The following is an 18,358-nucleotide window of genomic DNA, read 5'->3' as shown; positions in this document are numbered from 1 at the left end:
AATTATGTAATATCAGCTTGGAAATGGACCTGCTGAAAATGATCTTTGTACTATTATAGACCTTCTAAGAATCTCTTGAAGTAATAGTAATGAAGTCAGGGCCAAAACTTATTTGTTGCATGGTTGCAGTAATATTTGATATTGTGTGTTTGATGCTTTAATTGTAATGAATTATTATTCTAGAAGATTTCATGTTCGAATTCCTTTTTTTTTAGTTGTACACAGTTGATCTTAACAATGCAGATGATTGTGCTGCTAAATTTAGATCCAATACTGGACTTGGATTGGTCATGTTTACTGGTATTGTTTTTGGAACTCTGTTGAAAGGACAAAAAAGTGATACAAAAAAAGTAGATGAAGGTTCTTAACTTAATTAAAAACTATTTTTGTATCAATAATTTTAACTGTATGTTTTTTTGTTTTTTTTTTTTAAATAATTTGATTTTTGAGAATTTTATTGTTGGTTATCATGTTAAACTATATAATTCACTTCTTGTAAAATGTGATACATGCATCTGAATTAAAGCATTTTATATATAGGTTGAGTCTTTTTATGTGTAGAGCCAGGAGCCTTACAGGATAGTGTTAATATTATACATCCATTTTGTGGCTGGACAAGGTTACAAAGTTGATGTAGATGCATCGTCAGAAACCCAAGGTTGACTATGCTTCGTAACTCCCTCTATCATGGGAGGTACCAACCATGATGATGATGATGTTGATTTGATGCTTATTTTATCCTTTTTGTGGATTTAAGATATTTCACCCCAAAAAAGTTTTGTGACCTATACATCATGGAGCTGAAGTTTTATGCTTGTAAGCCAATTTTTCTTTACTTAATCTCTTTTTGACATTCAAATCTTCCATATACAGTCAAACTTGTATTCAACAATAATCTGTCTTAAAAGACCATGATTGAAATGTCCCTGTTAAGTGCACTGTATGTAAATTTTACCTGTATATAAAGACTATCTGTCTTATGTAACCAGGCCCCAGCGCCACAAAAATTTTAAAAAATACTTAGGTCTGAGAATATTCTTAACTTCCATGGTAACTCCAATAACGTCTTTGAAATCCATTACCTCACAAATAGTGAAGAATTTTCTTACAAGAGTAATTTTTCAAGTTTTGTGGTGCTGGGGCCAGGATTATGCTGTCCCTGGAAAGGTCACTTTTGACAGGTTTACTGTACATAATTAATTTAAGTCAAACATACTAGAAAGAAAAATCAGTAAAATCAAAGGATTTATTCATAATTTACATCACATTCATGTTCCCACTTCATATAAATAACAAATTGTACATTAACAAATCAACATACACAAAGACACAAAGATGTAAACTGGTTATAACAAAACATCAATATTGTATTCATGACATAAATTGAAGTACACCTTCAAGCTCAAACCCAATTTAAAATAAAAGCATTCCCCAGTGAATTAAATTATAAAACATACCATTGGAAAGAATAAATATTAATACAGATGCAGAATTTGTGGCTATGGCAAGTGCCCAGATCTTGTTCGTCACACAAATATAATCAACAGATGTTTTCAGAAAGAGTGATAATATTTTGGTACTTCAAAACTACAAATAAATTTCCATTATAGTTGGTAGAATAATGCAATGGTTACAAGCTTTTTGTATAAAATTACATGGTTTCCTAATGCACAGAAATACCTAATTTTTTTTTAAATCTCATTAATCACTAATCACACTTTCAATGAAAGATGTTTCCCTCTATTTGTATTGGAATTCAGTTATAGAGGAACAGAAAGAAAACTTCACTTCACCTACTCTCTACAACTTGATGCACAGATCTTATGATATGCCATACACAGATTCCCTCTATGAACTGAAACAGTGTCTCAATTCTTATGCATTATCACAGTTGGTATATCATTTTGCAGATTGTTTACACAGGTCTATCATGTTGCAGTCTGTAGGCCTTTCTGAAGAAGATCTAACATTACAGGGTATATTGATGCAAACTCTCTCCCTTGTCTCGACTTCACATTTTGTACATATCCTTCCAGTGTACCCCTTTGAAAATACAATATAAATATAGTGAAATTGCTCTCTGATGCAAAGTTAAACAAATTTATCTCTAAAACTGAAAAAAAGAATGAAATATGTTATATTCTATTAAGGCAAGTCGTCTTTTTGGACAATTTGTATCATTAATATGGGAAATGTTTTAAAAGAACCTGAGTTATTTTCTAACAAAAATCATGAATTTCCTCTCAGTAAATTTGTTATCTACAAAAAAAAATCAAGGTTTCGGTGTTCAATTTAGCTATATATTTATTGTGAAAAACTAACAGCATTAACACCATACAAATTACAGAAAATATTTGCTAAGACCTTACTTGATCAAGGAAAGTCTGTCTTTCTCTGATTGGTGGTCTTCCAGCCATTGTGAGTATCTACTTATTGACCAATCAGCTGCCTGAAAAATATGTATGAATTATTAACTAATGTTACATCATACACACAGAAAGGAACCCATCTCAACTACTAGTACTTTTAAAATGCATAGTAACTAAGTAAGGATATATCTTATAGCTCAACTAATAAATTGCATCATAAAAGATAAGAAGAAGTGAGTCCACTTAACCCAAACTGTTCCATTTCAGAATAGGATGACATCCAGAAGTATTGAAAGAAGTTTGTACAGTAACAACAAAACACTGTGCTATAGTTGTAAGATTTAAAGGAATGCCCGAATTTCATTTCACAGAAAGCAGATGTCTGACAGCCCTGAAATTGGATCCCACAATATTGGACCTGCACCTGTTGCTGGATACCAAATATCAAGAGGCTGCAATTAGTATTTGCTGAGAAAAGTGCAACAAAATATGATTTCCATGCTCATCCAATGAATATTCACCATACTAAAACCCAATTTTCACTAAGTGAAATTCGGCAAAAAAATAGATTTAGACATGCATTTAGGGTTTCATTGAGATGAAAAACTATGTGCCAAACAACAGATTAATTTAATCATAATTTGTTCTGTTAGAAATCAAGGTAACTCACGGCATGTGGTGATTTGAGTTCTACTGGTGCCCTGGCAAACAGGAAGTGTAATACAGTGCTAAATGGAATGATGTCCCCCAAGGCTGGACTCATGGATATGTGTTCTACTGACTGGAATAGTAATGGCCTGAAAAGTCATAATAAAATTTTGAAAAGTTGAAAACTGTTCACAAAATTTGCTACATGTAAATCAAGGAAATATTTGTTAAGTATGGAACCATTTTCCAGACCAACGGTAAAATGTACATGTATTAAAAATGAGGAATGCACATACTTAAATGCCAGAAAAGTACCTTTTAGTAGATAATGAATTCAAATTTTAAGCGTTTGTGTTGTGACAAGATTTTAATGTTCTGAGCTGACTTTCATTGGTTCTCTAGGGATTTTCCTGCCATATGTTTGGTCATGTTATAGACAGACATTTCAGCAGCACCTGATATACCAAATTTATCTCTATCATATTTACTAGCATTGCTGGCATACAAAGTACAAGTGAATTAAGTTTCATGATGCATAAATTTGGATCAGTTGACTAAATAATGTTAGAAAGTACTAGAACATACAAGAATTTGGGAAATAATTTGTTCTGATTCCTAAACAAATGGCCTCTTATACGCATTTAAATCTGAGCATTTCCAAAAACAATGATCATACAACTAATAACTAACTGTTATGAGAATATGTGTTCATATTCATAGGAAAGTTGAAGTTATGGTTCATTGAAAGAGATGTTAAAAAGTCTTTATTGACCTTTGCCTTCATGTTTAACATATTTGAACTGCACCTTGAATGAAATGGTAAAATTTATTTCTGCAGCATTAAGTCTTCATTGTTTATAATCTAAATTTTCAAGCGATGGCCTTATTGTTATTTCCACTGAACTAAATGAAAAGAAACTACAAACCTAAATGATCTGAGTAATCTATAATGTTTGCCTAAATCTGAGATACGTTTACAGAAAGGTGAAATAGCTAACTCCATCTGGGCAAAATCTGCAGCTAATCTCAGTTTACCACCCTCTCCTAGAGGTCGTATCAGGCTTGCATGTCTGACAAATAACTCTACACATCTACAGGCAATAGGTTGCAAACTGAAGAAAAAAAAAACAGAATAAATGAAATATGAAACATGTTTTCATTCTTTATACATACAAAAAAAATAAAACTTTTCATTATAAACAACATACCATTCCATGATGAAATCTTGACACTGATATTTAGAGAGGTAATCTGTTTGACACCTCACAACAAAGTCTTGTAACTCTCTCATGTACAATGAACACTGGGAGTCTTTCTGGTCTCCTGGGGCACCACTGCCAATAAACAAACAAAATAATTATTTTCCAATTGGACTGTTATGATAAATATTGATACAGATAACACAAGGTGTTAATTTAGAATATGAGACAGAAGTGTCATGTGATATTTTTCAACAGGAATATGATATTTATGAAATCTATTGTCAAATGAAAACGAAACATTCTCTAACATATGTAAATCCAACAGAATTCTGACATGTGATGTAATCAAAGCTTCTAATAAGGTCATATAAAGTGCTATAACAGAATAAACTTACTCTTTCAGAAAGTACAATGCAAATTACAGATATCAGTGCAATGTCAGCATATTATGTGTATGAACCCTACTTAAACATATCAATACCATGCTAGCTTGTAGACTCTGACAACATATAATGTCACAGTGATTACTCACACAGAGAAATCCTCTTGATGCATAGTTAATATGATGGCTTCAGTAGCATCTGATATAGATGACAATAAAGGATTAATGGCATTACTCATCAGAATTACTGTCTCCTCCAGTCCTTTAGTGATACTTTCTATACCCTCTGCTGCATAACTATTCAAAGATGTCACAACCTGAAAAAAAAGGATAAATTTAATCATAAAAGAGCATGTTATATAGCGACTGTCATTCCATTCAAAACCTGTATAACTATTCAAAGAGGTCACAACCCAAAAAATTAATTACTGCTATAAGAAAAAATATGCTTGTGTTATTCCTATTCAAATATTTTTTTTTACTTTACCAAGTAATTTCAAGACTTGGTTATGTTTGCCTAATAACTGCAAACCATCAAAGACTTGGTTATGTTTGCCTAATAACTGCAAACCATCAAAGACTTGGTTATGTTTGCCTAATAACTGCAAACCATCAAAGACTTGGTTATGTTTGCCTAATAACTGCAAACCATCAAAGTAGTTAATGTCAATTTGGCAAAGCAATAAATGTTGTATTAAACATGAAACAAGACTTCAAACCAACAGCATCATGTAGTTAACAAATAAACTAGACAAGACTTCAAACCAACAGCATCATGTAGTTAACAAATAAACTAGACAAGACTTCAAACCAACAGCATCATGTAGTTAACAAATAAACTAGACAAGACTTCAAACCAACAGCATCATGTAGTTAATAAATAAACTAGACCTTCAAACCAACAGCATCATGTAGTTAACAAATAAACTAGACAAGACTTCAAACCAACAGCATCATGTAGTTAATAAATAAACTAGACAAGACTTCAAACCAACAGCATCATGTAGTTAACAAATAAACTAGACAAGACTTCAAACCAACAGCATCATGTAGTTAACAAATAAACTAGACAAGACTTCAAACCAACAGCATCATGTAGTTAATAAATAAACTAGACAAGACTTCAAACCAACAGCATCATGTAGTTAATAAATAAACTAGACCTTCAAACCAACAGCATCATGTAGTTAATAAATAAACTAGACCTTCAAACCAACAGCATCATGTAGTTAATAAATAAACTAGACCTTCAAACCAACAGCATCATGTAGTTAATAAATAAACTAGACAAGACTTCAAACCAACAGCATCATGTAGTTAATAAATAAACTAGACAAGACTTCAAACCAACAGCATCATGTAGTTAATAAATAAACTAGACCTTCAAACCAACAGCATCATGTAGTTAATAAATAAACTAGACCTTCAAACCAACAGCATCATGTAGTTAATAAATAAACTAGACCTTCAAACCAACAGCATCATGTAGTTAATAAATAAACTAGACCTTCAAACCAACAGCATCATGTAGTTAATAAATAAACTAGACCTTCAAACCAACAGCATCATGTAGTTAATAAATAAACTAAACAAGACCTTCAAACCAACAGCATCATGTAGTTAACAAATAAACTAGACAAGACTTCAAACCAACAGCATCATGTAGTTAATAAATAAACTAAACAAGACCTTCAAACCAACAGCATCATGTAGTTAATAAATAAATGCATAAATTCAGGAAAATCTTCAAAAATATTAAAACTTATACAAAATCAGATATTATAATGGGACATATTGAATTATGTTTATGTGTATGTGCTACAAAACAAAACAATGGTTACTTCAAGACATCAGTAAAACATTGACAAAGAACACATTTGAATACCATTCAACTTAAAATGAAATACCTTAGTAACTGACTGATGGAATGAGAACAATGTATTAACAACAGATTGGTTTCTGCTTTGTCCTTGTGTGGGGGGTCCTATAACTTGACTTGCCTCTCCATCTGTTGATAACTAAAACAGAAAATTTTAATCTACAATGAAACAAGAGAACAAAAAATTTTAAAATGCAAAATACTAATCTACATACGTTTAAAAATTTACATTTTTTTTAAACAGATACCATGAAAACTGGAAGGTGACCCATATAACAAATCAACAGCTGATTTTTAGAAGACAATATAAAATGCTTAAGTCAATTAACTTAAATAATACTGATAAATTAAAAGTTTATATTACTATGCTTACTTACCAGCTGCTCAGATTTGACATTAAATAGCTGAACTGTCTTGGACACATTCTTGGCAACAGTGATGCTAAGTTTGGTATCAACACTAGCAACATTCAGTTCACTGAAACATAGACAAGACACATATTGTGTGTGTCTGATTATTTTGTTAACAGCTTGCATAGTTTTTTCGATCATACCATATAATCAGTTACTTTTCACAAGAATAGACATTCTATTTCTTTTTCATCTTGTACACATTCCAATGTTTGTGAATGTGATATACATGTATGTGTTGCCAGTGCATGAAAAGAAAATTTTGAAACGGGGCATTTAGCTTTTTTTTTGTACAATTTGTACAGGTCATTCTAATAATAAAGCAAGAAGTATTATGTCATGAGAGGTTAACAATCTGCTGCTCTAGATACACGAACTGTCCATGTTAAATTCTATTCAGATATTTCAAGTAAATGACAATGAAAACCGTTTGCAACTTTCACATCACTTAATTTTAACAACTTGTATACAAGAGGATCTAACTCGTAAAAATACCTCGATATAGTTTTGATGATACTTTCTACCTCCTGTTCAGTTGGAGGATTCTGAGACCCAGTGGAGAACACTAGATTGATGGGATCAAACAACCGAGACAATGATCTGGATAGGTAGGCTGTCTCAAATTTACTCAGAGTACTGTGGAGAGCTTTCTCTGGGCTGAAAAAAAAAGGTATATTCAAATACCTGAAATAGGTATTCTGACATCAATGTTACCCCATTTCCAACACAGATGAGAAGCAGTGACTATAAATTCTAGATTCTTAAATATGACATTATAAGGCATGTATGTACCTTGAGAGAGCTAGTGGAATCTGTATATTTATCAGAGATTTATCCCCTTTCTTTCATAAATACTTACTCATATTTATCAGATTTTTGTGAGAACATATCTTCTTCAGCAGTGCCCTCCTCGTGGATAACTATATCAGCTAAGTTAGTGGGTGTTTTTGGGCTCAGCTGCTGAAGTCGTTTCCAAAGATCATTGTAAAGACGTAATAATTTGGGATATTCACCCTCAAATGCCTGCTTTATAAAAGTTGAACCTGAAAAATGATAACAAATTGCAGTTTGATAATAGAAACATGCAACTGTCTTTTACTTTTATGAAGGGGAATATTTTTTTATCTTGCAGTTATGTACCATTCTACTTGAAATTGAACAAAACAGAGAAAATTACTTCTTATAAACTTTTATTTTGCTTACAGTAAAAGATAAGCAAATGATTTATAGTACTAGGTACTTATACTTTATATATAATACCTTCTGATGCCTCTGTGAACTCCACTGTCAAAAGTTTGGTAATGTTTTCCCAGAAGTCCTGCATAATATTAACATTTCCCTCTTTGTGCTGAAATCAAATCAAAACTTTAATTGCATGTAATTTTTTTTCTTCTGTTTTTAAATATACATACCAGTGGAGAGTCTCAAGTTTTTTGTACAATAAAATGCTCCACAGTAACAGTATGATACAGCCCCAAATGTCAGACCCTTACTATTGGGAAAATTTCATAAAATTTAATTTAATATAAGGCACATAAATAAACAAGATAAATTAACAGCATTTCAATGTCCCCTGCAAAAAAAAACTTTACATTCACTGAAATTTTCTAAGTCCAAGGGCCATACCCTCTGTAAAAACCATTCAACCGTAACCAAAGTCGAACTTAATCTATAACTCTTTATAATAAAGCCACATACCAAAAACAAACTTATTTGGTAAAAGCACTACAAAGAAGTGAGGAAAACGTGGACGGACAGCATTTCCATGTTCCCTCAAGTTAAATTATACTTAGCATGTGTTTCTAATCACTACCACATCAGAAAACTTTTAAGTACCTTTGCTAGCTCTTCTATAAAGCACACATGTGTTACAGGGTCTCTCTTCTTAGACAAAACTTTCTGTAGATGTTGAACCTGAAATTATATAATTTATGTCTTTCCTCACAAAAGCTAAAGTGAGAGAAACATGTATGTGCAGGATATTTGCCCAAAGTTTACTTTTCTTTTATAATTTAGATGTATCTTGCCTCAAAGGAAAACAAACAATTCTTCAACCCTCACTAAATAAAGAGCTATACTGCATGCAGCATGATGTTGAATTCTGTTTACTTAGTACAAGTGTAGACAAAAAACTAGTTTTTGACTTACAATTCATTATAGCACAACAACCAGTTTGGACACAATAAAGCACAAAATTTGAAATACAATTAAAATTTTCGTAACTGGACAAAAAAATTAAAAAGTTCTTTTTTTTCGGTGTGGCTCCTTTGATCTTTATAACTCGAAAGCCATAAGATTTATCTGAAATCTGATTTAAAAATGCAGGCAGGAATTTTATAAGGAATCCAATATAAAATTTGTTTTTTTAATCAGACCAAAAATTAAGTTGGTTTTTTAGGTCCCCATTTTACTCCAAAAGATAAGCCTAGCTGTACAAAAATTTTAAAAACAGAATTTCCAAATGAACTCACTGACATCTGAATCATACAACTGGATCAACAATAATTTTTTCCAATAAATTCTAATAAGAACACTTATTTTTCTCCTCTTAGCACCTATTTTTTTTAAAAAGATGGAGCAAAAATCTCCAAAAAACTATGTGCCTAAGAACAATGTGCTAAAATTTCAAAAGATAAGATAAATTTTAATTTAAGTTATCATATATAAACTACAGTTAACATACGCCAATGACGGCAACAGGATGATACTGTTATACAACTGAAAAATTTGTCTGCGGTCATATAAGCAAAAGGCTCCCAAGCAAGGGTCCGGAAACAGCAAAAAATGTCGGTCATTGACCGACAAGTTTTACAATTGGTCAACGACCATTTTCCAATATCGGACATAAAAAATTGTCAACCCTTATAAATTACAGTCTGCATGGTTTTATTAGTGTAAAAACATCCTGTCTCCTAATTGTTTATTGAAAATTAAGGTGTGTGTCAATATTGGCCGATGTGCGCCCACCTGTGATTGTGATTTACCTGTATCTGATTAATTGATTGCATAATTAAATTAACAGTACATGGACAGCATCATTATGTATATGAATTAATTGATGTGACACAGAGAATTTTCATTCATTTATTACTAGATTTACAATGATTGACAAATCCACCATTTTTCTGCCGATCTTTCAGTGGTAATGAAAGCACATGTTGTGAAACTACGAATCAGTCATAGTTTGTAATTATTAATTTATCGATTGAATATTTTTAACAAAGAAGTCAACAACCCATTTAGATCAATATACAAAATGTAATAGTGATTTTCTTTTATAAATAATCAACATTTATTTTTAACACTCAAAAGTCTTGGGTTGTTTGCTGATGTGTTGAAAATGTCTAAGAGATACAATGTTTTGTTTACATTTTAGAATGTCCACGTGTGGTCGAAACCGAACTCGTTCACTTGTTCAGATATTTTGTAAATGACAGAGTTTGTGATGAAATAACACAGATTCCAATATTTATTCTTGATCTGAGCATGTAAAAGACTGACACAAACATCTGCTTGACGAAGTTTGATAAAATGACCCAACATGGGCTGTCAAAATTACCGGACCCTTGCTCCCTAGAGTCTGAATCAATCACCTGGTTAATTTTTGCCTTTCAAGGGCAATAACTCTAACAAGGAGTTATCCAACAGTTTTGATTCAAAGAAGACTTTGGTAAGCCTTATCACAAGGATCATTTGGTAAGATTTGTCAGAAAGAGTAATCAAGGGAACCAAGGTCATAGCGGTAATCAAAAGAATGCAATCCAGGGACAAAGACCAGACATGCAAAACAGACATACACAACAAAGAACATAAAGTAACTAAAATCATACACACAAAGTAACAAAAGCAAATGAGCAACTCGGACTCCACTAAAAACTGGGAGAAGGATTATTTCATCAATAGAAAGTTTTTATCTATCTATCATAGTTTTCAAGACATTGGCTGAAAACTGCTAAAAACAAAATTTTTTGCCTATCAAGGGCAATTACTCTAACAAGGAGGTGTCCAACAATTTTGAATCAAAGTCGACTTTGGTAAGCCTTATCACAAGGATCATTTCAGCAACTGAAATTTTCTTTCTAACTATCATAGTTTTCCAAAAAACAAAAACCATGGCTTAACAAATTTACACGAAACTTTGACCAGAGATAGATCTCGTCATGCTGAACTCTTTTACCTTGATGTCAGAATTTGGCTAAACCTAACGGGTTTGGAGATATATGCGAAAAACTATCTGACCCTATGATCCTTTTTTAGTAATGGCAGCCATGTTTTTCAACATATCAACAACAACAAAAAATAGCCAAAAAACATCAAAAAAAAGGGCAGTAACTCAAACATGGCTTCACAAATTTACATGAAATTCTGACCTAAGATAGATCTCTCCATGCTAAACACTTTTACCCCTGTCAGAATTTGGCTAACTTAAAGGTTTTGGAGATATATGCAAAAACTCATGTCTGACCCTTATGTTCCTTTTTTTAGTAATGGTGGCCATGTTTTTTGACAGATCAAAAATCCGCACATCAGTTCTGTGCAGAATACCCAAAGAAAATTCATACCATGTTTGGTTCTGATTGGTCAAGTAGTTTCAGAGGAAAAGAGTTTTATTAACTTTTAACTTTAATAAACTTGTTCATGATGATGGATGACAGCAACAAGGGATGCTAAGTGATGGCAATAGCTCAAAATTCAAAAACATTCTGATTAAATGTACCAAATAAAAGCATATTTAGATATGGGATAATAGGGGTTAAAAACGCATTCAGAGTAAATATACAATTACCTGTGCACAAGTGGAATGTATATTGTCCATTAGTTTTTCCATGTTTGTCCACAATGTGGCTCTAAATGCAGCTGTGTTCCCTGTTAAGGGTATTGCTGCTCTACCTGGACCTACATAATCATAATTTTATTATTTATTTTCACTACATAGACAAACTAAAGAGTGAATAAAATCACTGTGAGTATATCTCACAAAAGAATCTCCCAAAGTCTTTACATACTGATATATACTTTCATTAAAAAGGAATTGTGGATACAAAATAGGTACCCTCTTCCATCAATCAGGGCTCATTGCAAAGTCCACCATACACAAATGAAAACCCAAATTTCATTCATATAAAAATTCAAAATAGCAAATGCACCATAGCATTACCTAATAATCAATTCTAGTATGTTTAATACAAGCTTTGTAAAGAGGACTAAATTGGATATTATCCTCTATATAAACCAACTTAACTTAATGGCAAAATTCAAGTTTTACTACAGGAAACTGCACTTTCATTTTTTTAAAACAAAAATCACAATAGCAGCTGAACAATGGCATTATCCAAAAATCATTCCCTAAATGTTTCATACAAAACCATTTTATGAGAAACTGTGGATACAAAACATACAAAACATACAAATCTATTATACATCTGTGTTAAATGCAAAGTCCATTTTATGGTCACAATGATATTTTTTTTTAAATATTACCTTGAAAGTTAGAAATTTACCTTTTTTAGATGATTGTTGAGACAAAGTTTTTACATCTAGACATGATCTAATATTTTTATGTAGAACCTCTTGACATCCATTGACAACTCTTTCTACCACTGTGTGTAAACAACCAAGATTATGGAAAACCTGCAGTGAAGTTGCTACTTGTGTAGGGTTCTAAAAAAGGAAAATCACTTAATAATGACAAAAACAGAAAGAAAACAATAGTGAAATATTATTTTTTTCAGTGTAAGTGTCAATATTATCAAAGATATTTTTGTCAAGATAGTTACATGTCTAATTTCATGTATTTTTTCAGCCTTTCTACCATTAAAACAAGGTCTTTTCAGCTAAGATTTAATTTTATGGTCAGAAATTCAATCATTCATTATGAATGCAGAGGAAAAACTTTCCCTTGCTCAAGATATACATTACATATCTTTATATGCTTTAGGCATCAGGGGCATATGTTTTGCTTATTTGTGTGTATATATAATGGAATATCTGGATGGATATACCTTCATATCTCTTATTTCTGTTTCAATCTATTATAAAGATAATCAAGTTCAAAGTTTTGTATCCTTTACAAATTTCCCCATTTCATTAATAACCTGTGTTTCCATGCTTTGTTCTAACATTTTCTGTGCCTGTGTCTCTACATCTTGTCTTGCTTGTTTTATAAATCTTCTGTCTTGTTCTATAATCTCAATACCACTGAGATCAACACCTTCACAAATATAGTCTAAAATACAAACAAGGTACAATAAAATGCATTCACAATTTTAAAGTTTATGAATCTAATGCACCCTCCTCCTGTTTGCTTCAATGCCAGACACCAACTTCGTGGCATATTGAATATAAATTCCACAGGTACAATTGTAACTTTAGAAATAACTGTGTTTATTATATTAGGCAGTTTAGGGTATTACCCCCATTTCAATAATTGATAATTCCAAATTATGAGTTAAGTCATTGTTATGGTACACTTCCACCTTTTTTAGTATAATTTTGTAGCACAATAAATACACTAACCTAATTCATTTAAGCTTTGAGCAGCTTTAGTAATTTCTCTGGCCCCTCCCTGCAGTTGACTATGAAGTCTTTTACTGAGGTACATAATTCTGATGATTCTACGAAGTAAATCACAGGCTTCCTACAAACATAGCAATATTTTTTTCAAATTATTTGAAAGAATAGGAGAAAATATATGTGTACATCCTTGACTCAGAAGTCCGACTTTTTCAATTTAATTAAGTTTTTGTGATGTATTTGAATTGGATTGTTGCATTTAGCCTGATAAATAATTTGAATTATATCACTTACATTTGAATTATAATAATCATAAATTATTTAGTTGTCTTTGATAGCTAGCATCCAAGCAACATTATGCCAAAGTTAAATTTTGGCTTATTTACAAGATTTGTTACCTCAAAACAACGAATTGTTTTTTTTCATTGTTGGATGGTCAGTACTAATCGGTACAACAAAACCAACAATAGGATCTGACATAAGTCATGAACTACACGTAAGTAAAAATGTTGCAAGAAATACATGTAACAAGAGAATGCAAAACGGTTCATGTTTTACCTGTAAATTACGAAGTTGTGTAGTTCTAGCAGAAATCTTGTTAAAAGGTTCTGTAACTTTAGTTCTTATCCTAGAAACAAAACAGAAAATTATATTAGGAGTTTCAAGATGATTTAGCAATTCTATACAGAACACAGGTCTTAAAATTATATCACCTGTCTTTAGCATGATTTTATTGCTGAGTTATGTTTAAAATAGTGATGAATTTACAAAGTCTTCTTTTCCTTAAATTACTTTTCCATGTGTCACATAAGGAGCACAGATTTGTTTTTTTTTTTTTAAATCCATGTCTTTAAAAAGATCTTTAAGACGAATTTTGTTAAAATATAGAATATCTAAACCATTTTAATCTTGGTGACACTTTTGTTAAGCCATAAAACAATCTGATAATTACCTGTCCATAGCAGCCAACAATGACTGTATTCTTGTCTGCATCATTTGTAAAACACCTGGACAAAAAATAAAATACAAATTTGAAAACAGAAATGAAAATGTTTTCATTTAACTGTTTCTGAGCACTGTACTTGTATAATATGCATTTAAATACAAGAGTATTATAAAAATCAAAAGTTTTTATGATTCAAGAGCCCATTTCCTACAAAATTATCATTATTTCAATTACAAAATTATGCAATCATAATAGTTCAGAAAACTACAACAAACTTTCCCTTGAAACTTGATTGTAATTACCTTCCAGAGTTTCAACTCCTGTGGCCTGAGACAGTAAGTCATCATGATGGGCAACAATCTACAAAACAAAGTACAATAAGGTATTTGTTGGTGCTCTATACACCAACATTTTTATATAAAAAACCCCTGTACAAATTTAGGATCTACTCATTGTTTGGGGTTACAAAGAGAAACCAAGGGAACCAAGGCCACAATGGCAACCAAAAGAATGTAATCAGAGACAAAGACCAGACATAGAAAACAGACATACACAACAAAGAACATAAATCAACTAAAATTATACAAGTAAAGTAACAAAAGCAAAAAAGCAACCTGTACTCCACCAAAAACTGGAAGCACGGCCGAGTTGCTCATAAAAAGTAGAACTAGGATAACAAGATTAAATTGTATGATTTTTTTATTTATACAAAGAAAGACTCTGACTGCATAAAAAAAGCTGGCTTAGAGCAATAAAATACCTGTGAATGAATTTCTTTGTCTAGCAGAGATATTCCTTCTGCTAGCTTTGAAAGTTGTTCAGATATTTCTTTTCCTTGAATTGCCTTGTTAGCATGTGCCTTAACATCAAATGTTTCATCAAGGAATTGCTTGAACTCATCTGAAAAAAAAAAGAACAAACCAATATATTTTTAATGAATTGATAATTTTCAAAAGGCCTGAGGTCCCCCTTCTGTGATTTTCAACTTTGAAGGTCTAGGACTGGAAGCTTCTTGAGAATTCTGCAGATCAACTGATAAGTATATAGTTTTTTGTCTGGTCATACTTGTACATCATGAAATGCTTTATGTGTATTTATTCCCTTCTTTTTTTTCTTTAAGTTTTACTATAAAAAAAATAGCAAGTTGGGGTATGACCTTACATATCAATACCCCCCAACAAAACAAACAGAATTTTTTTACTATTTTAAAATGTAAAAATTTTCTTTTGAGTTCTGTGAATTTTTTCAACAGTGAACATAAAGCAACCTTCTTCTGCAATTTCATTGTTTCAGATGAAGATCAAAAAGTAAAAAAAAGGGTAATTTTATGGGGATTCAAGTCCAGTGATGAAAATACAAGAGAGAAATTACTGTCAAAGGAAAAGGATATTTTTTATTTTAATTAGACATAATATCATATCAAATAGATAATAACCAAGACGGACTGTTACCGGTATAAAGAAATACTTGACATCATCCTGTTCTTACAAAATTGACATCTGGATATTCATTTTTTTTTAAATTAATATTGATATTGTATTTTTTTTCATCAAAACCTAAAATTTTCTTTTTACAGTGTCGTCATGTACATGGATACAATATATAACTCACTGAATACCTAGAAGACTCTCTGACTACAACCTTAAAAACTAAAACCTTTTGCAAAGAGGTGCTGACCCTGAGCAATGTCAAAGGATAAAGTACGATAGGAGCCATATTCGGCCTCCTATTGTAAGAAAAAAATAAGACTGAAGTAAATGAAAAAAAATGTGCTACACACTGCAAGAAATGTGAGCAAAATCCAATATATCAACCCTTTAAGCATTTCAAATTTACTGTAACCTTGGAAATAGTTAAAGTAACCAGTGTACCTAAGTACCTTTCATCTGTGGCAACATCCCTTCAGCTCCTGCGTATACATTATGCCAGAGCTTGCCGAAACTACGCAGACTTTTTATATCGCGCTAGAAGTCTAACAAATAGGCTTCTGGAACAGGGTTATGTTGCTACAAGATTGAAGTCATCACTACAGAAGTTTTATGGTCGTCATCATGAACTCGTGGATCGTTATGATGTATCCATCAGCACCATGAAAACTGATTTATTCAACAGGTCATAGTTTAACTTTCCTCGTTTGTCTACCCCGGACTTGACTTTTTATGAGCAACTCGGCAGGCGTCTCTAGAAAAGCAGAGGACGCTTACCCTACCAGTGCACCTGGTCCATGCTCCCAGTTTTTAGTGGAGTCCAAGTTGCTCATTTACTTTCGTTACTTTGTATGTATGATTTTAGTTACTTTATGTTCTTTGTTGTGTGTGTCTGTTTTCCATGTCTGGTCTTTGTCCCTGGATTATATTCTTTTGATTACTGCTATAACCTTGGTTCCCTTGATTACTCCTTGACTAAAAATGCACTGAAAACTGAGAAACTGCCCAAGGAAAATGTTAAATATTGAGATGTAACCCATGTAACCATTGTAACCAGTGTAACCTGGGTTTAGAAAGAAATTCAAATTTACTTTATTTTCAAGTAACCAATTGCATATTATTTCCCTATTACCTTGTTTGTTTGTTTTTTGTTTGTTTGTTGGGGTTTAACGTCCGAGCAGCAATATTTCAGCTATATTCAGACTATGAACATGAAATGATGAAATGAAAAAGGGATGGGACACAAGGACAATGGGGTCAACAAATTTTGATTGCCACTGGAAATAAGGAGAGGTGGGTAGGGTCGGGCAATTTAGCCTCCTGTGGCGGAGCCCTATGGTTCCTACTCTGGGAGAATACCACAGTAGGGTTCTTTAACGTGCGAGGAACGTGGCATCTTTCCCAACCTGGTGCACCACTATGGTTTGCGGTCAGGTTTTCCGTATTATAGCCTGACAACCCCAGCATGTAACACGCCAGGGGTACCCCATTCCACACATCCCAGTTGCTCTGTGGGCAGAGCGCCCTAGCCCCTGGCTAGGGTTCTGAGCCCTATTTAGTCACCTTTTACGACAAGCTTAGCGCTGCTGCAGGCCTATTCTTTTAACACACGGACCTGCACTGGGCCTATTACTTTGTAACCATGTAACCTGATGTAACCATACCTATTACTGAGGTTACACATTTTTTTTCAATAACACTAATTTTCAGTTTTATGGAAGCCTAAAATGTTTCAAAAACAACAAAATTGGGAAAAATGTCCATTTTCAATGTATCTAATGTTTTTTTTTTCCAGGGACTCTGCCAACGTAACCCAGGGGTGTCTTACCCGATTTTAACTCCTATAAAAGTGGTAAATAGAAATCATAAACAAATTTTTTGGGGGTTAAATTGGCAAAGGTACTCTAAAATTACAAAAATGCTTATAAATATGGTTGAATATGCTAAACCATCAATTTATCAATCTAAATAACACAATAAATTTCTCCATATCAAATTTCTCATTTCAGTCACTGCTCCATTCCTTTACAAATAAAACAAGCTGTGTCCAGTCCGGTCTCATGCGATTTTCACATGTAAACAATTAAAAATATTTCGCTGAAGCTTAGGGACAGAATTTTGGCAGCAAAACATAGTCATACTAGGGTAGGTAACCAGAAACACATATTTTTCTTGTCGCAGGTTCTTTATGCTCGATTGAGTTGTGGTCCAACTAGTGTCTTGTAAATTTATAGCTTAACAGGATGAGGGAATGGTGACAACTTCCTCCTACGAAAGGCAGTGGTGTTCGCTTTTTTTTTTTGGTATATATTGCGGTTCCAGCTCCAGATAATTACAATTCAAAGCATTTCTAATGGTCACAGAATGTTGGAGACACTTGTCATGGAAAAACGAGTTGAGATTTCCCTAAGAATTGCACAAGCAAGTTTATTATTTCAAATTAATTTTGTATTTTAAGGTATTCTAAATTTTACCATCGGTGCCAAGATTTTCCAGCAAGAAGTCTTCCATGACACTTCCGGTTGTGAGTTGGAATGCGAAACACCGATCAAACACCGGCTTGACTTTTTTAATATATTAAA

The 18,358-nt window shown here is 32.4% G+C and overlaps 2 protein-coding genes across 6 annotated transcripts in view; one reads left to right on the top strand and one right to left on the bottom strand.

Annotated features, from left to right (window-relative positions):
* Nucleotides 1-540, top strand: part of LOC148629777 (4-hydroxybenzoate polyprenyltransferase, mitochondrial-like) — a 30,608-nt gene extending 30,068 nt beyond the window's left edge. For all 5 annotated transcript variants that reach the window (XM_088557050.1, XM_088557041.1, XM_088557060.1 and 2 more), the window contains exon 8: nucleotides 216-540. In XM_088557050.1, the coding sequence (XP_088413176.1) occupies nucleotides 216-368 (153 nt within the window). In that variant the 3' untranslated portion in view covers nucleotides 369-540. The remainder of the gene's footprint in view (nucleotides 1-215) is intronic.
* A 692-nt stretch (nucleotides 541-1,232) lies between these two features.
* On the bottom strand, nucleotides 1,233-18,305 carry LOC148629776 (conserved oligomeric Golgi complex subunit 5-like). Its single transcript, XM_088556998.1, has 21 exons — nucleotides 18,251-18,305; nucleotides 15,110-15,249; nucleotides 14,652-14,709; nucleotides 14,356-14,410; nucleotides 13,962-14,031; nucleotides 13,407-13,527; nucleotides 12,986-13,116; nucleotides 12,392-12,551; nucleotides 11,677-11,786; nucleotides 8,727-8,804; nucleotides 8,151-8,238; nucleotides 7,750-7,933; nucleotides 7,386-7,547; nucleotides 6,858-6,957; nucleotides 6,509-6,619; nucleotides 4,752-4,918; nucleotides 4,226-4,351; nucleotides 3,944-4,129; nucleotides 3,040-3,166; nucleotides 2,370-2,449; nucleotides 1,233-2,043 (listed from the first exon to the last, which is right to left on the bottom strand). The coding sequence occupies exons 1-21, from the start codon at nucleotides 18,285-18,287 to the stop codon at nucleotides 1,929-1,931; spliced, it is 2,406 nt and encodes an 801-aa protein (XP_088413124.1). The 5' UTR covers nucleotides 18,288-18,305; the 3' UTR covers nucleotides 1,233-1,928.
* Between the last annotated feature and the right edge of the window lie 53 nt (nucleotides 18,306-18,358).

The sequence above is a fragment of the Perna viridis genome, chromosome 1, assembly GCF_037379345.1.
Source record: "Perna viridis isolate PV_CMFRI_1.1 ecotype Kerala chromosome 1, ASM3737934v1, whole genome shotgun sequence".
Taxonomy (NCBI): domain Eukaryota; kingdom Metazoa; phylum Mollusca; class Bivalvia; order Mytilida; family Mytilidae; genus Perna; species Perna viridis.
The sequence above is the reverse complement of the archived record's forward strand: the minus strand, read 5'-3'. Positions and strand labels throughout refer to the sequence as shown.

Excerpts from the sequence above, each read along its gene's own strand:
- LOC148629776 (XM_088556998.1), bottom strand. The coding sequence starts at position 18,287 with ATGGAAGACTTCTTGCTGGAAAATCTTGGCACCGATG. Across the intron at positions 13,117-13,406 it reads TCAAAGCTTAAATGAATTAG|ACTATATTTGTGAAGGTGTT; the intron begins GTTAGTGTATTT and ends TTTGTATTTTAG. Across the intron at positions 12,552-12,985 it reads AACAAAGCATGGAAACACAG|AACCCTACACAAGTAGCAAC; the intron begins GTTATTAATGAA and ends TTCCTTTTTTAG.